The sequence below is a fragment of the Pseudophryne corroboree genome, chromosome 3 (genome assembly GCF_028390025.1).
Source record: "Pseudophryne corroboree isolate aPseCor3 chromosome 3, aPseCor3.hap2, whole genome shotgun sequence".
Lineage (NCBI taxonomy): Eukaryota > Metazoa > Chordata > Amphibia > Anura > Myobatrachidae > Pseudophryne > Pseudophryne corroboree.
In genome coordinates, this window is record NC_086446.1 from 375,121,194 (window position 1) to 375,140,150 (window position 18,957).

Sequence of the window (18,957 nt, forward strand, 5' to 3'; positions counted from 1 at the left end):
ATTTAAATAGGTTAACCAGAGCAGTTTAGAATATATCTCCTGAGGAAGCCGCTGATTAGACAGGCGGGGCAACGCGTTGAGGTTCAAGATACACAGACCTGGCACTCTACTATCTTTCTGTTGGACATTATACAAATGGATCTGAGGTGTGGCGGGACTTTAAGCAGGAGTCGTTTGGGAAATCCCGACACAGTAAGCTAATAGCTGGTTGGTGAGAACCCATAGCAACTAAGCCCACTCAGTAACCAATGTCCAGGACAGAACACTAGACCCTAAGCTTGTGGGTACTATGCGAGTGTGGGTGTACGCCCATCTATAATCCAGACTGGATTGGAGTGATTTACTAACCTGATGCTTATTATAACCTAGGTTATGGACATTGCTGGCTAACTAACAAACTAACCCATTGATATATGGATGCACATGTGCTAAGCTCTTGAATCTATACCTATGGACATAACCTTGACAGATCAGTGGATACTACATGCTGTTGAGATTCAATATCAAATTGCTTTGACTCTTACAAAGTGACTGAAGAAATAAGCTAACCAACAAAGGGGCCATTAGTCATCTATTTAATTGGTGGTCTGATTAGTGTTGTACCAATTATTGGTCATTGAATAAGAGGTCACCTTGTGATTTATGAAATTTGCATGGGGTTAGTGTTTTTAATTTTTAATGCAATGGTCATTTAATACCAGGCAGGTGTGTGTGTGTGTTATGTATATGTTGTAGGTCATTGAATTGTATATTAAATCATTTAAATCCATTCTAGTTGTGCAGCGCTTTATATCATTTTTTTTTGTGCTCTTTTCCAGAGAAACTCAGTAGAGCTCCCCTAGTGTGTGTCCAGTCACTCCTGGGCACAGAATCTAACTGAGGTCTGGAGGAGGGGCATAGAGGGAGGAGCAAGTTCACACCCAGTCAAATTCTTTTAGTGTGCCCATGTCTCCTGCGGATCCCGTCTATACCCCATTGTCCTTTTGGAGTCCCCAGCATCCTCTAGGACATAAGAGAAATAATTATGTAGTGTTCAATTCCCATTGTATTCCCCCCCCCCCCCCGGTTTAGGTAGCAAGCCACTGTGTTTACTTTGCCAGCTATCGAGCCACTGTATTCTCCTTGCCTGGATACATGGAATGCTGGAAGTGACTGTAGGTTAGTTTGAGACAAAAATAAGTTTTGCTACCTCCATCAGAATAGTTTTAAATTGTGGTGTATCCATGGTGATTTATGAAGGCCACAACTGTTCAGTTATTGGAAACGTTCCTTTGAAATCCTGATGTAATCAAAGGAACCCCTATTTTGAAACCAGAGTTGACTGTTCTGGTTGAATAATGAGCATACTACATCTTGAATTTTTAATACTCATTTATATTTACAAGAGTGGCTAACTTTTCTGTAGTTTCAAAATAGTAGGGGTTATAAAACGCACCTTCATTTAGTACAGAAAGATATTTTGTTGAGACTGTGCCACAACATCTTGAAGGATAATAAAACAATTCAAAACTGTTTACTAGTCTAACTTTCCAGGATGCCAGTGCACCATATGAACACACCCCTGCCTTAGGATGTATCTGTCAGCTATGTATTACAGCGCTTTACAGAGAATATTTGGCCAGTCACATCAGTCCCTGCCCCAGTGGAGCTTACAATCTATATCCCCCCCCACATACAGCACACACATTCACACTAGAGTTAATTTTATCGGAAGCCAAATAACTTACCAGTATATTTTTGGATTGTGGAAGCCCACGCAAGCACGGGGAGAACATACAAACTCCACACAGTTAAGGCCGTGGTTGGAATCAAACTCTCAGTGCTGGCAGCAATACTTACCATTACACCATCCGTGTTGCTTCTATAGCTAGAAATATCACCACTAACCTTCAATTTCTTTCCTTTGTATGGGTTCTTTATATATTCTTCTGTATCCAGAAGCAACTCTGTAAGTGTACGATACCTCCTGATCTGCAGGCGATATTGTATTAGCTTGTTAGCAAATTTGACTACATACAAGCAGTTCAATAACGGAACACATCTAATCAGATCACAGTTCTATTTTCTATTATATAGATGTGTCAATACACAAAATGGCTGCATCCATGGTAAGCGCACTTGTTATAATACTTAACACTGAAATAGGTTTCCACTGATACCAATAACTACTTACCCGATTTGTAATCTCATTCCATTTTTGTAAACACATGGGCCCAGTGTATGTCTTAAAGGCCAGCTTGTCCCAGTTCATGCGGGACAATGCGACTTTGTATGATACTTCATCCCGGAAGGGGAGGCTTGCCTTCATGGATTTGATGAGTGTAAGAGCGTCCTCTTGAGACCACTGATCTGAGATTAAAAAAAAAATATAATAATAATAATAATAATATAAAATAGTTTATGCAGTGAAATAGGTAATCTTTCCTGTAGTTTCAATGCTTTTGTATTTCAGTGTATGTCACTAAAGGCTGTGAATACTTATGTAAATGTGATTTCACGTTGTCATTTTGGGGTATTGTGTGTCGAATTTTGAGGGAAAAGGTGAATTTATTCCATTTTGGAATAAGGCTGTAACATAACAAAATGTGGAAAAAGTTTAGCGCTGTGAATACTTTCCGGATGCACAAATAAATAAATAAATAAATATTATATATATATATATATATATATATATATATATATATATATATATATATATATATATATATATATATATATATATATATATATATATATATTCACAATCACACACACACACACTCTGATGTGCTGAAATCTTAGGAGCATTTAATAAAGTCACTGATACTTAAATTTGGCCCCGATTCACATTTTTCAATAATTTTAGCGCAAATTTCAATTCACCAACTCTGAGCAGGTGATAAACTTGAGGAAAATCCCTATTTTAAGTTACAAATGTCAGGATTTGATCCTGAACCACTGGGACACCCCCTGAACGACTAGTTTTTAATTAATATTTTTAATTGGCCAATAAGGACGTAATTTTTGGGGTGAAAAAGTGCGCAATTATGGAAATTGGGGTAAAAGGTATGGGACAGGTATATTGGGGTGCATTTGAATGGAACAACTGTATTTAGACTTGCAGTTGGGAGTAATCAGTTTCCACTTTATAAAATTTCTGTGGAGAGAAGAAAAAATAAGAATTTACTTACCGATAATTCTATTTCTCATAGTCCGTAGTGGATGCTGGGGACTCCGTAAGGACCATGGGGAATAGCGGCTCCGCAGGAGACTGGGCACAACTAAAGAAAGCTTTAGGACTAACTGGTGTGCACTGGCTCCTCCCCCTATGACCCTCCTCCAAGCCTCAGTTAGGATACTGTGCCCGGACGAGCGTACACAATAAGGAAGGATTTTGAATCCCGGGTAAGACTCATACCAGCCACACCAATCACACCGTATAACCTGTGATCTGAACCCAGTTAACAGCATGATAACAGAGGAGCCTCTGAAAGATGTCTCACAACAATAATAACCCGATTTTTGTAACAATAACTATGTACAAGTATTGCAGACAATCCGCACTTGGGATGGGCGCCCAGCATCCACTACGGACTATGAGAAATAGAATTATCGGTAAGTAAATTCTTATTTTCTCTAACGTCCTAAGTGGATGCTGGGGACTCCGTAAGGACCATGGGGATTATACCAAAGCTCCCAAACGGGCGGGAGAGTGCGGATGACTCTGCAGCACCAAATGAGAGAACTCCAGGTCCTCCTCAGCCAGGATATCAATTCTGTAGAATTTTACAAACGTATTTGCTCCTGACCAAGTAGCTGCTCGGCAAAGTTGTAAAGCCGAGACCCCTCGGGCAGCCGCCCAAGATGAGCCCACCTTCCTTGTGGAGTGGGCATTTACAGATTTTTGGCTGTGGCAGGCCTGCCACAGAATGTGCAAGCTGAATTGTACTACAAATCCAACGAGCAATAGTCTGCTTAGAAGCAGGAGCACCCAACTTGTTGGGTGCACACAGGATAAACAGCGAGTCAGATTTCCTGACTCCAGCCGTCCTGGAAACATATATTTTCAGGGCACTGACAACGTCTAGCAACTTGGAGGCCTCCAAGTCCCTAGTAGCCGCAGGCACCACCAATAGGTTGGTTCAGGTGAGACGCTGAAACCACCTTAGGGAGAAACCGAGGACGAGTCCTCAATTCCGCCCTGTCCGAATGGAAAATCAGATAAGGGCTTTTTCAGGATAAAGCCGCCAATTCTGACACGCGCCTGGCCCAGGCCAGCGCCAACAGCATGACCACTTTCCATGTGAGATATTTTAACTCCACAGATTTAAGTGGTTCAAACCAATGTGACTTTTGGAACCCAAAACTACATTGAGATCCCAAAGTGCCACTGGAGGCACAAAAGGAGGCTGTATATGCAGTACCCCTTTTACAAACGTCTGAACTTCAGGGACTGAAGCTAGTTCTTTTTGGAAGAAAATTGACAGGGCCGAAATTTGAACCTTAATGGACCCCAATTTCAGGCCCATAGACACTCCTGTTTGCAGGAAATGTAGGAATCGATCCAGTTGAATTTCCTCCGTCGGGCCTTACTGGCCTCGCACCACGCAACATATTTTCGCCAATTGCGGTGATAATGTTTTTGCAGTTACATCCTTCCTGGCTTTGATCAGGATAGGGATGACTTCATCCGGAATGCCTTTTTTCCTTCAGGATCCGGCGTTCAACCGCCATGCCGTCAAACGCAGTCACGGTAAGTCTTGGAACAGACAGGGTCCCTGCTGCAGCAGGTCCTGTCTGAGCGGCAGAGGCCATGGGTCCTCAGATCATTTCTTGAAGTTCTGGGTACCAAGCTCTTCTTGGCCAATCCGGAACCACAAGTATAGTTCTTACTCCTCTCCTCATTATTCTCAGTACCTTGAGTATGAGAGGCAGAGGAGGGAACACAAACCGACTGGTACACCCACAGTGTCACTAGAGCATCCACAGCTATCGCCTGAGGGTCCCTTGACCTGGCGCAAAATCTTTTTAGCTTTTTGTTGAGGCGGGACGCCATCATGTCCACCTGTGGCCTTTCCCAACAGTGTACAATCATTTGGAAGACTTCTGGATGAAGTCCCCACTCTCCCGGGTGGAGGTCGTGCCTGCTGAGGAAGTCTGCTTCCCAGTTGTCCACTCCCGGAATGAACACTGCTGACAGTGCTAACACATGATTTTCCGCCCATCGGAGAATCCTTGTGGCTTCTGCCATCGCCATCCTGCTTCTTGTGCCGCCCTGATGATTTACATGGGCGACCGCCGTGATGTTGTCTGACTGTATCAGCACCGGCTGGTGTTGAAGCAGGGGTCTTGCCTGACTTAGGGCATTGTAAATGGCCCTTAGTTCCAGAATATTTATGTGTAGGGAAGTCTCCCGACTTGTCCATAGTCCTTGGAAGATTCTTCCCTGTGTGACTGCCCCCCCAACCTCGAAGGCTGGCATCTGTGGTCACCAGGATCCAGTCCTGTATGCCGAATCTGCGGCCCTCTAGAAGATGAGCACTCTGCAGCCACCACAGTAGCGACACACTGGCCCTTGGAGACAGGGTTATTAGCCGATGCATCTGAAGATGCGACCCGGACCACTTGTCCAACAGATCCCACTGAAAGATCCTTGCATGAAACCTTCCGAATGGAATTGCTTCTTAAGAAGCCACCATCTTTCCCAGGACTCGCGTGCAGTGGTGCACCGACACCTGTTTTGGTTTTAGGAGGTCTCTGACTAGAGACGATAACTCCTTGGCCTTCTCCTCCGGGAGAAACACTTTTCTGTTCTGTGTCCAGAACAATCCCCAGGAACAGTAGACGCGTTGTAGGAACCAGCTGCGACTTTGGAATATTCAGGATCCAGCCGTGCTGTTGTAGCACTTCCCGAGCTAGTGCTACTCCGATCAACAACTGTTCCCTGGACCTCGCCTTTATAAGGAGATCGTCCAAGTACGGGATAATTAAAACTCCCTTTTTCCGAAGGAGTATCGTCATTTCGGCCATTACCTTGGTAAATACCCTCGTAGCCGTGTACAGACCAAACGGCAACGTCTGGAATTGGTAATGACAGTCCTGTACCACAAATCTGAGGTACTCCTGGTGAGGAGGGTAAATGGGGACATGCAGGTAAGCATCCTTGATGTCCAGTGACACCATGTAATCCCCCTCGTCCAGGCTTGCAATCACCGCTCTGAGCAATTCCATCTTGAACTTGAACCTTCTTCTATAAGTGTTCAAGGATTTTAAATTTAAAATGGGTCTCACCGAACCGTCCGGTTTCGGTACCACAAACATTGTGGAATAGTAACCCCGTCCTTGTTGAAGGAGGGGTACCTTGATTATCACCTGCTGAGAATACAGCTTGTGAATCGCCTCCAGCACTGCCTCCCTGTCCGGGGGAGCTGTCGGCAAGGCAGATTTGAGGAAACGGCGAGGGGGAGACGCCTCGAATTCCAGCTTGTACCCCTGAGATACTACCTGTAGAAACCAGGGATCCACCCGTGAACGAGCCCACTGGTTGCTGAAGTTCTTGAGACGGGCCCCCACTGTACCTGGCTCCGCCTGTGGAGCCCCAGCGTCATGCGGTGGACTTAGAGGAAGCGGGGGAGGACTTTTGTTCCTGGGAACTGGCTGTATGTTGCAGCTTTTTCCCTCTACCTCTGCCTCTGGGCAGAAAGGACGCGCCTCTAACCCGCTTGCCTTTCTGGGGCCGAAAGGACTGTACCTGATAATACGGTGCTTTCTTTGGCTGTAAGGGAACATGGGGTAAAAATGCTGACTTCCCAGCTGTTGCTGTGGAAACGAGGTCCGAGAGACCATCCCCAAACAACTCCTCACCCTTGTAAGGCAAAACTTCCATGTGCCTTTTAGAATCTGCATCTCCTGTCCACTGCCGAGTCCACAATCCTCTCCTGGCAGAAATGGACATTGCGTTTATTTTAGATGCCAGCCGGCAAATATCCCTCTGTGCATCTCTCATGTATAAGACAGCGTCTTTAATATGCTCTACGGTTAGCAATATAGTGTCCCTGTCTAGGATATCAATGTTTTCCAACAGGGAACCCGACCACGCAGCTGCAGCACTGCACATCCATGCTGAAGCAATAGCCGGTCTCAGTATAATTCCAGAGTGTGTATATACAGACTTTGAGGATAGCCTCCTGCTTTCTATCAGCAGGTTCCTTTAGGGCGGCCGTGTCCGGAGACGGTAGTGCCACCTTCTTTGACAGGCGTGTGAGCGCTTTATCCACCCTAGGGGATGTCTCCCAACGTGACCTATCCTCTGGCGGGAAAGGGTACGCCATTAGTAACTTTTTAGAAATTACCAGTTTCTTATCGGGGGAAGCCCACGCTTCTTCACACACTTCATTTAATTCATCAGAAGGGGGAAAAAACCACTGGTCGTTTTTTCTCCCCAAACATAATACCCTTTTTTGTGGTACCTGGGGTAATATCAGAAATGTACAACACATTTTTCATTGCCGTAATCATGTAACGGGTGGCTCTATTGGAATGTACACTAGTCTCATCATCGTCGACACTGGAGTCAGTATCCGTGTCGACATCTGTGTCTGCCATCTGGGGTAGTGGCCGTTTTAGAGCCCTTGATGGCTTTTGAGACGCCTGGGCAGGCACGAGCTGAGTAGCCGGCTGTCCCACATCTGCTATGTTGTCAAACCTTTTATGTAAGGAGTTGACACTGTCACGTAATTCCTTCCACATGTCCATCCATTCAGGTGTCGACCCCGCAGGGGGTGACATCACATTTATCGGCACCTGCTCCGCCTCCACATAAGCCTCCTCATCAAACATGTCGACACAGCCGTACCGACACACCGCGCACACACAGGGAATGCTCTGAACGAGGACAGGACCCCACAAAGTCCTTTGGGGAGACAGAGAGAGAGTATGCCAGCACACACCAGAGCGCTATATAATGCAGGGATACACACTACACAAGTGATTTTTCCCTATAGCAGCTATATATATATTATATGCGCCTAAATTTAGTGCCCCCTCTCTCTTTTTTACCCTATGTAGTCTGGAAACTGCAGGGGAGAGCCTTGGGAGCGTCATTCCAGCGGAGCTGTGAGGGAAAATGGCGCCAGTGTGCTGAGGGAGGTAGCCCCGCCCCTTTTCCGGCGGACTTCTCCCGCTTTTTAAATGTATATTTGGCAGGGGTATTTTACACATATATAGTCTTTATGACTATATTATGTTGTATTTGCCAGCAAGGTACTCATATTGCAGCCCAGGGCGCCCCCCACCAGTGACCGGAGTATGTGGTGTGCATGGGGAGCAATGGCGCACAGCTGCAGTGTTGTGCGCTACCTTGATGAAGACCGAAGTCTTCTGCCGCCGATTTCCAGGAACGTCTTCTTGCTTCTGGCTCTGTAAGGGGTACGGCGGCGTGGCTCCGGGACCGGACGACCGAGGCTGGGCCTGTGTTCGATCCCTCTGGAGCTAATGGTGTCCAGTAGCCTAGAAGCCCAAGCTTGCTGCAAGCAGGTAGGTTCGCTTCTCTCCCCTTAGTCCCACGTAGCAGTGAGTCTGTTGCCAGCAGATCTCACTGAAAATAAAAAACCTAAAATATACTTTCTTTTCTAGGAGCTCAGGAGAGCCCCTAGTGTGCATCCAGCTCGGCCGGGCACAAAATTCTAACTGAGGTCTGGAGGAGGGGCATAGAGGGAGGAGCCAGTGCACACCAGGTAGTCCTAAATCTTTCTTAGTTGTGCCCAGTCTCCTGCGGAGCCGCTATTCCCCATGGTCCTTACGGAGTTCCCAGCATCCACTAGGACGTCAGAGAAATAAGATTTTACTCACCGGTAAATCAATTTCTCGTAATCCGTAGTGGATGCTGGGGACTCCGTAAGGACCATGGGGAATAGACGGGCTCCGCAGGAGACTGGGCACTCTAAGAAAGATTTAGTACTACTGGTGTGCACTGGCTCCTCCCTCTATGCCCCTCCTCCAGACCTCAGTTAAGGAAACTGTGCCCGGAAGAGCTGACATTATAAGGAAAGGATTTCGGAATTCAGGGTAAGACTCATACCAGCCACACCAATCACATCGTATAACTTGTGATAAACTTACCCAGTCAACAGTATGAACAACAGAGCATCAACAATGGATGCCAACATAACATAACCCCTTTTATTAAGCAATAACTATACACGTATTGCAGAAAGTCCGCACTTGGGACGGGCGCCCAGCATCCACTACGGACTACGAGAAATAGATTTACCGGTGAGTAAAATCTTATTTTCTCTAACGTCCTAGTGGATGCTGGGGACTCCGTAAGGACCATGGGGATTATACCAAAGCTCCCAAACAGGCGGGAGTGCGCGGATGACTCTGCAGCACCGAATGGGCAAACTCCAGGTCCTCCTCAGCCAGGGTATCAAACTTGTAGAACTTAGCAAATGTGTTTGAACCCGACCAAGTAGCTGCTCGGCAAAGCTGTAATGCAGAGACCCCTCGGGCAGCCGCCCAAGAGCCCACTTTCCTTGTGGAATGGGCTTTCACAGATTTTGAATGCGGCAATCCAGCCGCAGAATGAGCCTGCTGAATCGTGTTACAGATCCAGCGAGCAATGGTTTTCTTTGAAGCAGGAGCACCCAGCTTGTTGGGTGCATACAGGATAAACAGCGAGTCAGTTTTCCTGACTCCAGCCGTCCTGGCTACATAGATCTTCAAAGCCATGACTACATCAAGCAACTTGGAATCCTCCAAGTCACGAGTAGCCGCAGGCACCACAATAGGTTGGTTCAAATGAAAAGATGACACCACCTTCGGCAGAAATTGCGGATGGGTCCGTAATTCTGCCCTGTCCATATGGAAAACCAGATATGGGCTTTTACATGACAAAGCCGCCAATTCTGACACACGCCTAGCCGAAGCTAAGTCAACAGCATGACCACTTTCCACGTGAGATACTTCAGCTCCACGGTCTTAAGTGGCTCAAACCAGTGGGATTTCAGGAAACCCAACACCACGTTGAGATCCCAAGGTGCCACTGGTGGCACAAAAGGGGGCCGAATATGCAGCACTCCCTTAACAAACGTCTGAACTTCAGGAAGAGAAGCCAGTTCCTTTTGAAAGAAAATGGATAGGGCCGAAATCTGGACCTTTATGGACCCCAACTTCAAGCCCATAGTCACTCCAGACTGTAGGAAGTGCAGGAATCGGCCCAGCTGGAATTCCTCTGTAGGGGCCTTCCTGGCCTCACACCAGGCAACATATTTTCGCCATATACGGTGATAGTGTTTTGCTGTCACGTCCTTCCTAGCCTTTATCAGCGTAGGAATAACTTCCTCCGGAATGCCTTTTTCCGCTAGGATCCTGCGTTCAACCGCCATGCCGTCAAACGCAGCCGCGGTAAGTCTTGGAACAGACAGGGCCCCTGTTGCAACAGGTCCTGTCTGAGAGGCAGAGGCCATGGGTCCTCTGTGAGCATTTCTTGCAGTTCCGGGTACCAAGTCCTTCTTGGCCAATCCGGAACAATGAGTATTGTTCTCACTCCTCTTCTTCTTACGATTCTCAGCACCTTGGGTATGAGAGGAAGAGGAGGAAACACATAGACCGACTGGAACACCCACGGTGTTACCAGTGCGTCCACAGCTATCGCCTGAGGGTCTCTTGACCTGGCGCAATACCTTTGTAGTTTTTTTTTGAGACGGGACGCCATAATGTCTACCTGTGGCAGTTCCCATCGATTTGTAATCTGAGTGAAGACTTCGTGATGAAGTCCCCACTCTCCAGGGTGGAGGTCGTGCCTGCTGAGGAAGTCTGCTTCCCAGTAGTCCACTCCCGGAATGAACACTGCTGACAGTACTTGCACGTGATTCTCCGCCCACCAAAGAATCCTGGTGGCTTCCGCCATCGCCACTCTGCTTCTTGTGCCGCCCTGGCATTTTACATGAGCCACTGCGGTGATGTTGTCTGACTGAATCAGCACCGGTTGGTTGCGAAGCAGAGGCTCCGCTTGACTCAGGGCGTTGTATATGGCCCTTAGTTCCAGGATATTTATGTGCAGACAAGCCTCCCGACTTGACCACAACCCTTGGAAGCTTCTTCCCTGAGTGACTGCCCCCCATCCTCGGAGGCTCGCATCCGTGGTCACCAGGACCCAGTCCTGTATGCCGAACCTGCGGCCCTCGAGAAGGTGAGCACTCTGCAGCCACCACAGAAGAGACACCCTGGCCCTGGGGGACAGGGTGATCAGCCGATGCATCTGAAGATGCGATCGGACCACTTGTCCAACAGATCCCATTGAAAGATCCTCGCATGGAACCTGCTGAAGGGAATGGCTTCGTATGATGCCACCATCTTTGCAGCGATGCACCGACACCTGTTTTGGTTTCAAGAGGTCTCTGACTAGAGTCACGAGCTCTTGAGCCTTCTCCGCCGGGAGAAACACCTTCTTCTGGTCCGTGTCCAGAATCATGCCCAGAAAGGGCAGACGCGTTGTAGGAATCCGCTGCGACTTTGGGATATTCAGAATCCAGCCGTGCTGTTGCAACACTGCCTGAGAGTGTGCTACGCTGATCAGCAACTGCTCTCTGGACCTCGCCTTTATGAGGAGATCGTCCAAGTATGGGATAATTGTGACTCCTTGCTTTCGAAGGAGCACCATCATTTCTGCCATAACCTTGGTAAATATTCTCGGTGCCGTGGAGAGCCTAAACGGCAACGTCTGGAATTGGTAATGACAGTCCTGTACCACAAATCTGAGGTACTCCTGATGAGGTGGATAAATGGGGACATGCAAGTAATCATCCTTGATGTCCAGAGACACCATAAAATCCCCCTCTTCCAGGCTTGCAATGACAACTCTGAGCGATTCCATTTTGAACTTGAATCTTTTCAGATAAATGTTCAGGGACTTTAAATTCAATATGGGTCTGACCGAACCGTCCGGTTTCGGTACCACAAACATTGTGGAATAGTATCCCTTTCCCTGTTGGAGGGGAACCTTTACCACCACCTGCTGGAGATATAGCTTGTGAATTGCCGCTAACACTACTTCCCGTTCCATAAGGGAAGCTGGCAGGGCCGATTTGAGGTAACGGTGAGGGGGCATCACTTCGAATTCCAGCTTGTACGCCTGAGACACAATCTGTATAGCCCAGGGATCCACCTGTGAGCGAACCCACTGGTGGCTGAAATTTCGGAGACGCGCCGCCACCGCTCCTGTGGAGCCCCAGCGTCATGCGCTGGATTTAGTGGAAGCCGGGGAGGACTTCTGTTCCTGGGAACTAGCTGTATGGTGCAGCTTCTTTCCTCTACCCCTGCCTCTGGCAAGAAAGGAAGCACCTCTGTCCTTCTTGCTTCTTTGTGAGCAAAAGGACTGCATTTGGTAATACGGTGCTCTCATAGGCTGTGAGGGAATATATGGCAAAAAGTTTGACTTCCCAGCCGTAGCTGTGGAAACCAGGTCCGAGAGACCGTCCCCAAACAATTCCTCACCCTTGTAAGGTAACACCTCCATGTGCTTCTTGGAGTGGGCATCACCTGTCCACTGCCGAGTCCACAGGACCCTTCTGGCAGAAATTGACATTCCATTTATTCTAGAGCCCAGTAGGCAAATGTCCCTCTGGGCATCCCTCATATATAGGGCAGCGTCTTTTATATGCCCCAGGGTCAGCAAAATGGTATCCTTGTCTAAGGTATCCATTTCCTCAGACAGATTATCTGTCCATGCTGCTACAGCACTACACATCCAAGCCGACGCAATTGCCGGCCTCAGTAGAGTACCTGAATGTGTATAAACAGATTTCAGGATACTTTCCTGCTTTCTATCTGCAGGATCCTTTAGGGCGGCCGTATCCTGTGACGGCAGGGCCACCTTTTTAGATAAGCGTGTGAGAGCTTTATCTACCCTAGGGGAGGATTCCCAGCACATCCTGTCCGTTGGCGGGAAGGGGTACGCCATAAGTAACCTTTTGGAAATCAGCACTTTCTTATCGGGGGAATCCCATGCTTTTTCACATAATTCATTTAACTCATATGAAGGGGGAAAAGTCACCTCTTGCTTTTTCTCCCCATACATATAAACCCTCGTCAGGGACAGGGTTTACCTCTGAAATGTGCAAAACATCCTTCATTGCTATAATCATGTAGCGGATGGCTTTAGCCATTTTAGGCTGCAATTTTGCATCATCGTCATCGACACTGGAGTCAGAATCCGTGTCGATATCTGTGTCAACAATTTTGGATAGTGGGCGCTTTTGAGACCCTGACGGCCTCTGCGCTGTAGGATCAGGCATGGGTTGAGACCCCGACTGTCCCAAGGCATCAGCTTTATCCAACCTTTTATGTAAGGAGTTTACATTATCATTTAACACCTTCCACATATCCATCCAATCAGGTGTCGGCACCGTCGGCGGCAACACGTCATTCATCTGCACTTACTCTGCCTCCACATAGCCCTCTTCGTCAAACATGTCGACACGCGTACAGACACACCACACACACAGGGGATGCTCTATATGAGGACAGGACCCCCACAAGGCCTTTTGGAGAGACAGAGAGAGAGTATGCCAGTACACACCCCAGCGCTATATGACCCAGGAATCACACAGTAACTTCGTGTTTACCCAGTAGCTGTTGTATATATGATTAATGTGCTAAATTTATGTGCCCCCCCCCCCCCCCCCCCCTCTCTTTTTACCCTTTCTACCGTGAGCCTGCAGGGGAGAGCCTGGGGAGCTTCCTCTCAGCGGAGCTGTGGAGAGAAAATGGCGCTGGTGAGTGCTGAGGAAGAAGGCCCCGCCCCCTCAGCGGCGGGCTTCTGTCCCACGATTTTGTGTAAAAATAATGGTGGGGGCTCATGCATGTAACAGTGTCCAACGGTATATATGCTGCTTTTGCCAGGAGGTACTTAATTGCTGCCCAGGGCGCGCCCCCCCCCCCCCTGCGCCCTACAGTGACCGGAGTGTGTGGGTTAGTGTGGGCGCAATGGCGCACAGCTGCAGTGCTGTGCGCTACCTCATATGAAGACAGGAGTCTTCTGCTGCCGATTTTGACGTCTTCTTGCTTCAACCAGCCGGCTTCTGACTTCTGGCTCTGCGAGGGGGCGGCGGCGCGGCTCCGGGAACGGACAACAAGGTCAGGTCCTGTGTTCGATCCCTCTGGAGCTAATGATGTCCAGTAGCCTAAGAAGCGCAACCTAGCCGCAGTTAGTAGGTTTGCTTCTCTCCCATCAGTCCCACGTAGCAGAGTCTGTTGCCAGCAGAAGCTCTCTGAAAATAAAAAACCTAACTAAAATACTTTATTAGCAAGCTCAGGAGAGCTCACTAAAAGCACCCAGCTCTGGCCGGGCACAGATTCTAACTGAGGTCTGGAGGAGGGGCATAGAGGGAGGAGCCAGTGCACACCAGTAGTACTAAATCTTTCTTAGAGTGCCCAGTCTCCTGCGGTGCCCGTCTATTCCCCATGGTCCTTACGGAGTCCCCAGCATCCACTAGGACGTTAGAGAAATCAGGATTTTGGTACTTACCGACAAATCCCTTTCTCCGATTCCACAGGGGCCACTGGAGCGTAGTTACAATGGGGAAATAGTAGGCAGTAATTGGGAGCTGGCACTTTAAAAATCTAACACTGTGGCTAGCTCCTCCCCTACTATCTCCCCTCCAAGCCAGTCTACGTAAAAAAACTGTGCCCGAGGAGAGCTGTAAATAAACAAAACCTTAAGGTACAGGAGGTTAATGACGTCCTGTAAACCAGGATAACCCAAACTAAACCTGGAACAGAACCTAACAAAAAACAGGCTACCCTGAACTCAACAAGCAGTCATCTATTGACCTGCAAACCGTTAAGCAAAAAACAAGGAGGAAACAGCGCTGGGCGGGCGTCCAGTGGCCCCTGTGGAATCGGAGAAAAGGGATTTATCGGTAAGTCCAAAATCCTGATTTCTCCTTCATCCACTAGGGGCCACTGGAGAGTAGTTACAATGGGGACGTCCCAGAGCTCCCAAAACGGGTGGGAGAGCGCCGAGAGTCATGTAAAACCGCTCGGCCAAACTGAGATGCAGAGGCCGCAAAAGTGTCAAACTTGTAGAATTTGACAAACGTATGACGGCCGGACCAAGTAGCCACCCGACAAAGTAGTTATAGAGACCCCCCCGGGCAGCCGCCCACGAAGGTCCCACAGAGCGCGTGGAGTGCGCTGAAATGGAAGATGGAGGTTCCCGAGAAGCTGCCAAAGAAGCTTGTCTGATGGTCAGTCAAATCCATCAAGACAAGGTCTGCTTAGAAGCCGGCCAACCACGGCGAGCAGCATCATAGAGAACAAATAAGGAATCTGACTTCCAAATAGCTGAAGTCCTATCCACATAGATCTTGAGCGCCCTTACAACGTCCAATGATCTCGAATCCGGAGAGTCCCGAGAGGGCCGGGACCACAAGCGGCTGATTGATGTGAAAATCAGACACCACCTTAGGTAGAAAGGACATACGAGTACGAAGCTCGGCCCTATCCGCATGAAACACCAGGTAAGGAGACCTACAAGAGAGAGCCCCAAGTTCCGACACCCGTCTAGCTGAAGCCAGCGCCAGGAGAAGAACCACCTTCCAGGTGAGATTTTATCTCTACTGATTCCAGGGGCTCAAACAATTTAGACTGCAGAAAAGATAGGACCAGACTGAGGTCCCATGGCGCTGTCGGAGGACGGAAGGGAGGCTGTATCCGAAGAACCCCTTGAAAGAAAGTCTGAACCTCAGGCAGCAAGGCTAACTTTTTCTGGAAGAAAACCGAAAGAGCAGAGACCTGCACCTTTAGTGAACCCAGTCTTAGGCCTGCTGAAAAACCCGCCTGCAAAAAACGGAGAAGACGGGCTAAGCTATACACGGAAGGAGAAAATTCTCGACGTTCCCACCATGCTACATAAGCCTTCCAAATGCGGTAGTAGTGAGAAGATGTGACTGACTTTCTAGCCCGAAGCATAGTAGGTATAACTGTACGAGGAATCCCCTTCCTTGTCAAGATGGCTTTCTCAACAGCCACGGCGTCAAACGTAGCCTGCGTAAGTCTGGATAAAGAAAAGGACCCCGTTGTAGAAGGTTGTCTCGTAGTGGCAGGGGCCAAGGCTCGGCCACCGACAACAGGTGCAGGGTGGAGTACCAAACCCTGCGTGGCCAATCCGGAGCCACCAGGAGGACCAGAGCGTCTTCCCTCTTGATGCGTTGCAGAACCCTCGGCAACAGCGGGAAAGGAGGAAAGAGGTAAACGAACCGGAAATTCCAAGGAGCCGTGAGGGCATCCACGCCCGCCGCCGCCGGGTCCCTTGTCCGAGAGTAATAAAGAGGCAACTGATGGTTCCGGCGGGACGCCATGAGGTCGATCTGTGGTTTTCCCCACCGATGTACCAGTTGCCAAAACACCTGGGGATGTAGCGACCACTCTCCCGGGTGCATATCCTGTCGGATTAGATAATCGGCTTCCCAATTGTCCACTCCCGGAATGAATATCACCGAGAAGGACAGAGCATACTTCTCCGCCCAGAGAAGGATGTTGGTGACCTCCCTCATCGCCGCACGGCTGCGAGTGCCGCCCTGACGGTTGATGTACGCTACCGTCGTGGCGTTGTCGGACTGAACTGACCGCTCAGTAGGTGATGTGCCTGAAGTAGGGCGTTTTACACCGCCCTTAGTTCGAGAATGTTTATGGGGAGAGCGGATTCGTGGATTGACCAGCGCCCCTGAAACCGATGTTCCAGGGTCACTGCCCCCCAGCCTCGCAGACTGGTGTCCGTGGTGAGGACAGTCCAATCCCATATACCGAACACTCATCCTTCCAACAGATGGGTCGACTGGAGCCACCAGAGCAGAGACGACCGTGCCTTTGGAGATAGCGTCACCCGCTGATGAAGGAACAGATGAGATCCTGACCACTGATTTAGAAGACACAGCTGAAACGGTCGAGTGGAAGCGACCGTACGAAAGAGCTTCGAACGCTGCTACCATCTTTCCCAGAAGGCGAATGCACAGATACACTGACACCCGACGGTGTTGAAGAACCAATCTTACCAGTGTCTGCAGAGACAGTATCTTGTCCTGCGGAAGGAAAACCATCTGACGGACTGTGTCGAGAATCATTCCCAGAAACAACAGCCGTTGTGAGGGGCATAAGTGAGACTTCGGGAAATTCAGGATCCACCCGTGTCGAATCAGAAGGTCCTGTGTCATCCGGATATTCTGAAGTAACCGTTCTGCTGAGCTTGCTTTTATTAGCAGATCGTCCAGATAGGGAACAATTGTCACACCCTACTTCCGAAGTAGGGCCATCATGACCGCCATGACCTTTGTGAACACTCTGGGAGCAGATGAGAGACCGAAAGGGAGGGCCTGGAACTGTAAATGAGCGTCCTGTATTGCGAACCGGAGAAAAGCCTGATAAAGAGGCCAAATGGGAACAAGTAAGTATGCATCCTTGATGTCTAAGGATGCCAGAAACTCGTTTTTTTCCAACCCCGCAATAACAGACTGGAGGGACTCCATCTTGAACTTGAATACCTTCAAATATGGATTGAGATCTTTCAAGTTCAGGATTGGTCTGACCGAGCCGTCCGGCTTCGGTACTAGAAACAGGCTTGAGTAATAGCCCCGTTTCCGATGAGAGGGAACAGGGATCACTACCCTTGCGGATAGAAGCTTCTGCACCGCTGCTTGTAAGGCAACTCCCCGGTTGTCGGAAACTGGCAAACCAGTGGTAAAAAACCGCTGGGGCGGTTGTTCCTGAAAAACGAGCTTGTAACCGCAAGTGATTAGATCCCGGACCCAAGCGTCTGGGCAGGACTGTATCCAGACCTCCTTGAAATCCCACAGACGAGCTCCCACCCTGTGATCTCCCAGGTGGGAGGGAAGCCCGTCATGCGGTGGCAGTGGTAAAGGACTTAACGTCTGACTAGGCTGAGGCTGCGGATCCTCTACCTCTATGGCCACAGAAGGTAGAAGCTCCACCCCTGGCCTGTCCTCGAAACCTGGAAGGGGCACGAAAGGATCGAAAAGAGGGACCCCTATATGGCCTGCGAGCGGCTGGAGCAGCAGAAGGAAGATAAGCCGACCTACCCCCGGTGGCCGCAGAGATCCAGGCATCCAGATCCTTACCAAACAGAAACTCACCTGTAAAGGGCAACGCCTCTGCCGCCCTTTTGGATTCCGTATCCGCCTGCCAATGCCGGAGCCAGAGAGCTCTGCGGGCCGCAATTGCTAAAGCGGAAATTCTAGCTCCGAGCACACACACATGTCCTTGGACGCTTCGCAAAGATAAAGGGCTGATTCACGGATGTGTTCCGCCAAATCTATCAATTGATCCGCCGGTAATTCGTCACGAATTCCAGAGGACAAATGTTCCGCCCAAGCTTCGATCGCCTTGTTGACCCAACAAACTACCTACGCCGGGCGATGTAATACCCCTGCCGCAGAGTAAATATTCTTTAAGGTAGATTCCAACTTCCTATCTGACGCCTCCTTAAGTGAAGTTGCCCCCGGAACAGGTAAGACCGTCTTTTTGGACAGATGAGACACCGAAGGATCCACAATCGGAGAGGTCTCATAACGTGTTCTGCTATCTGTGGGAAAAGGATAGGAAGACAAAAGTTTTCTTGATACCTGAAATTTTGCGTCTGGATGCTTCCAGGCTGTTGTTATGAGCGCATCCAGCTCCTCCGAAACTGGAAAGGTCACTGGCAGGCATTGGTTGGTGCCAAACCTTGAAGGGCGTAAGGTGTCCTCCATCTCCTCCACCTGTAATACTGAGCAAATAGCAGTAATAAGAGCCTCTATACCCTGAGCTACTGGTTCAGAGTCCCCATATACCTGATCGTCCTCAGTATCCTGGATTATCCACATCCTGTCTATCCTGTACATCTAACCCCGCCTCATCTAACTGAGGCATATCAACGTCAAAGTCTTGCAACACAGAGGCTAGCAATCTCTTTTTTGAAGCCTG

At 48.9% G+C, this 18,957-nt stretch overlaps 1 protein-coding gene across 2 annotated transcripts in view; it reads right to left on the reverse strand.

Annotated features, from left to right (window-relative positions):
* LOC135055640 (nucleolar transcription factor 1-B-like) overlaps nucleotides 1–18,957 on the reverse strand; it is a 122,681-nt gene that overhangs the window by 73,305 nt on the left and 30,419 nt on the right. For both annotated transcript variants that reach the window (XM_063959937.1, XM_063959938.1), the window contains exons 3-4: nucleotides 2,174–2,349; nucleotides 1,888–1,971 (exon numbers count right to left, since the gene is read on the reverse strand). In XM_063959937.1, the coding sequence (XP_063816007.1) occupies nucleotides 1,888–1,971; nucleotides 2,174–2,349 (260 nt within the window). The remainder of the gene's footprint in view (nucleotides 1–1,887; nucleotides 1,972–2,173; nucleotides 2,350–18,957) is intronic.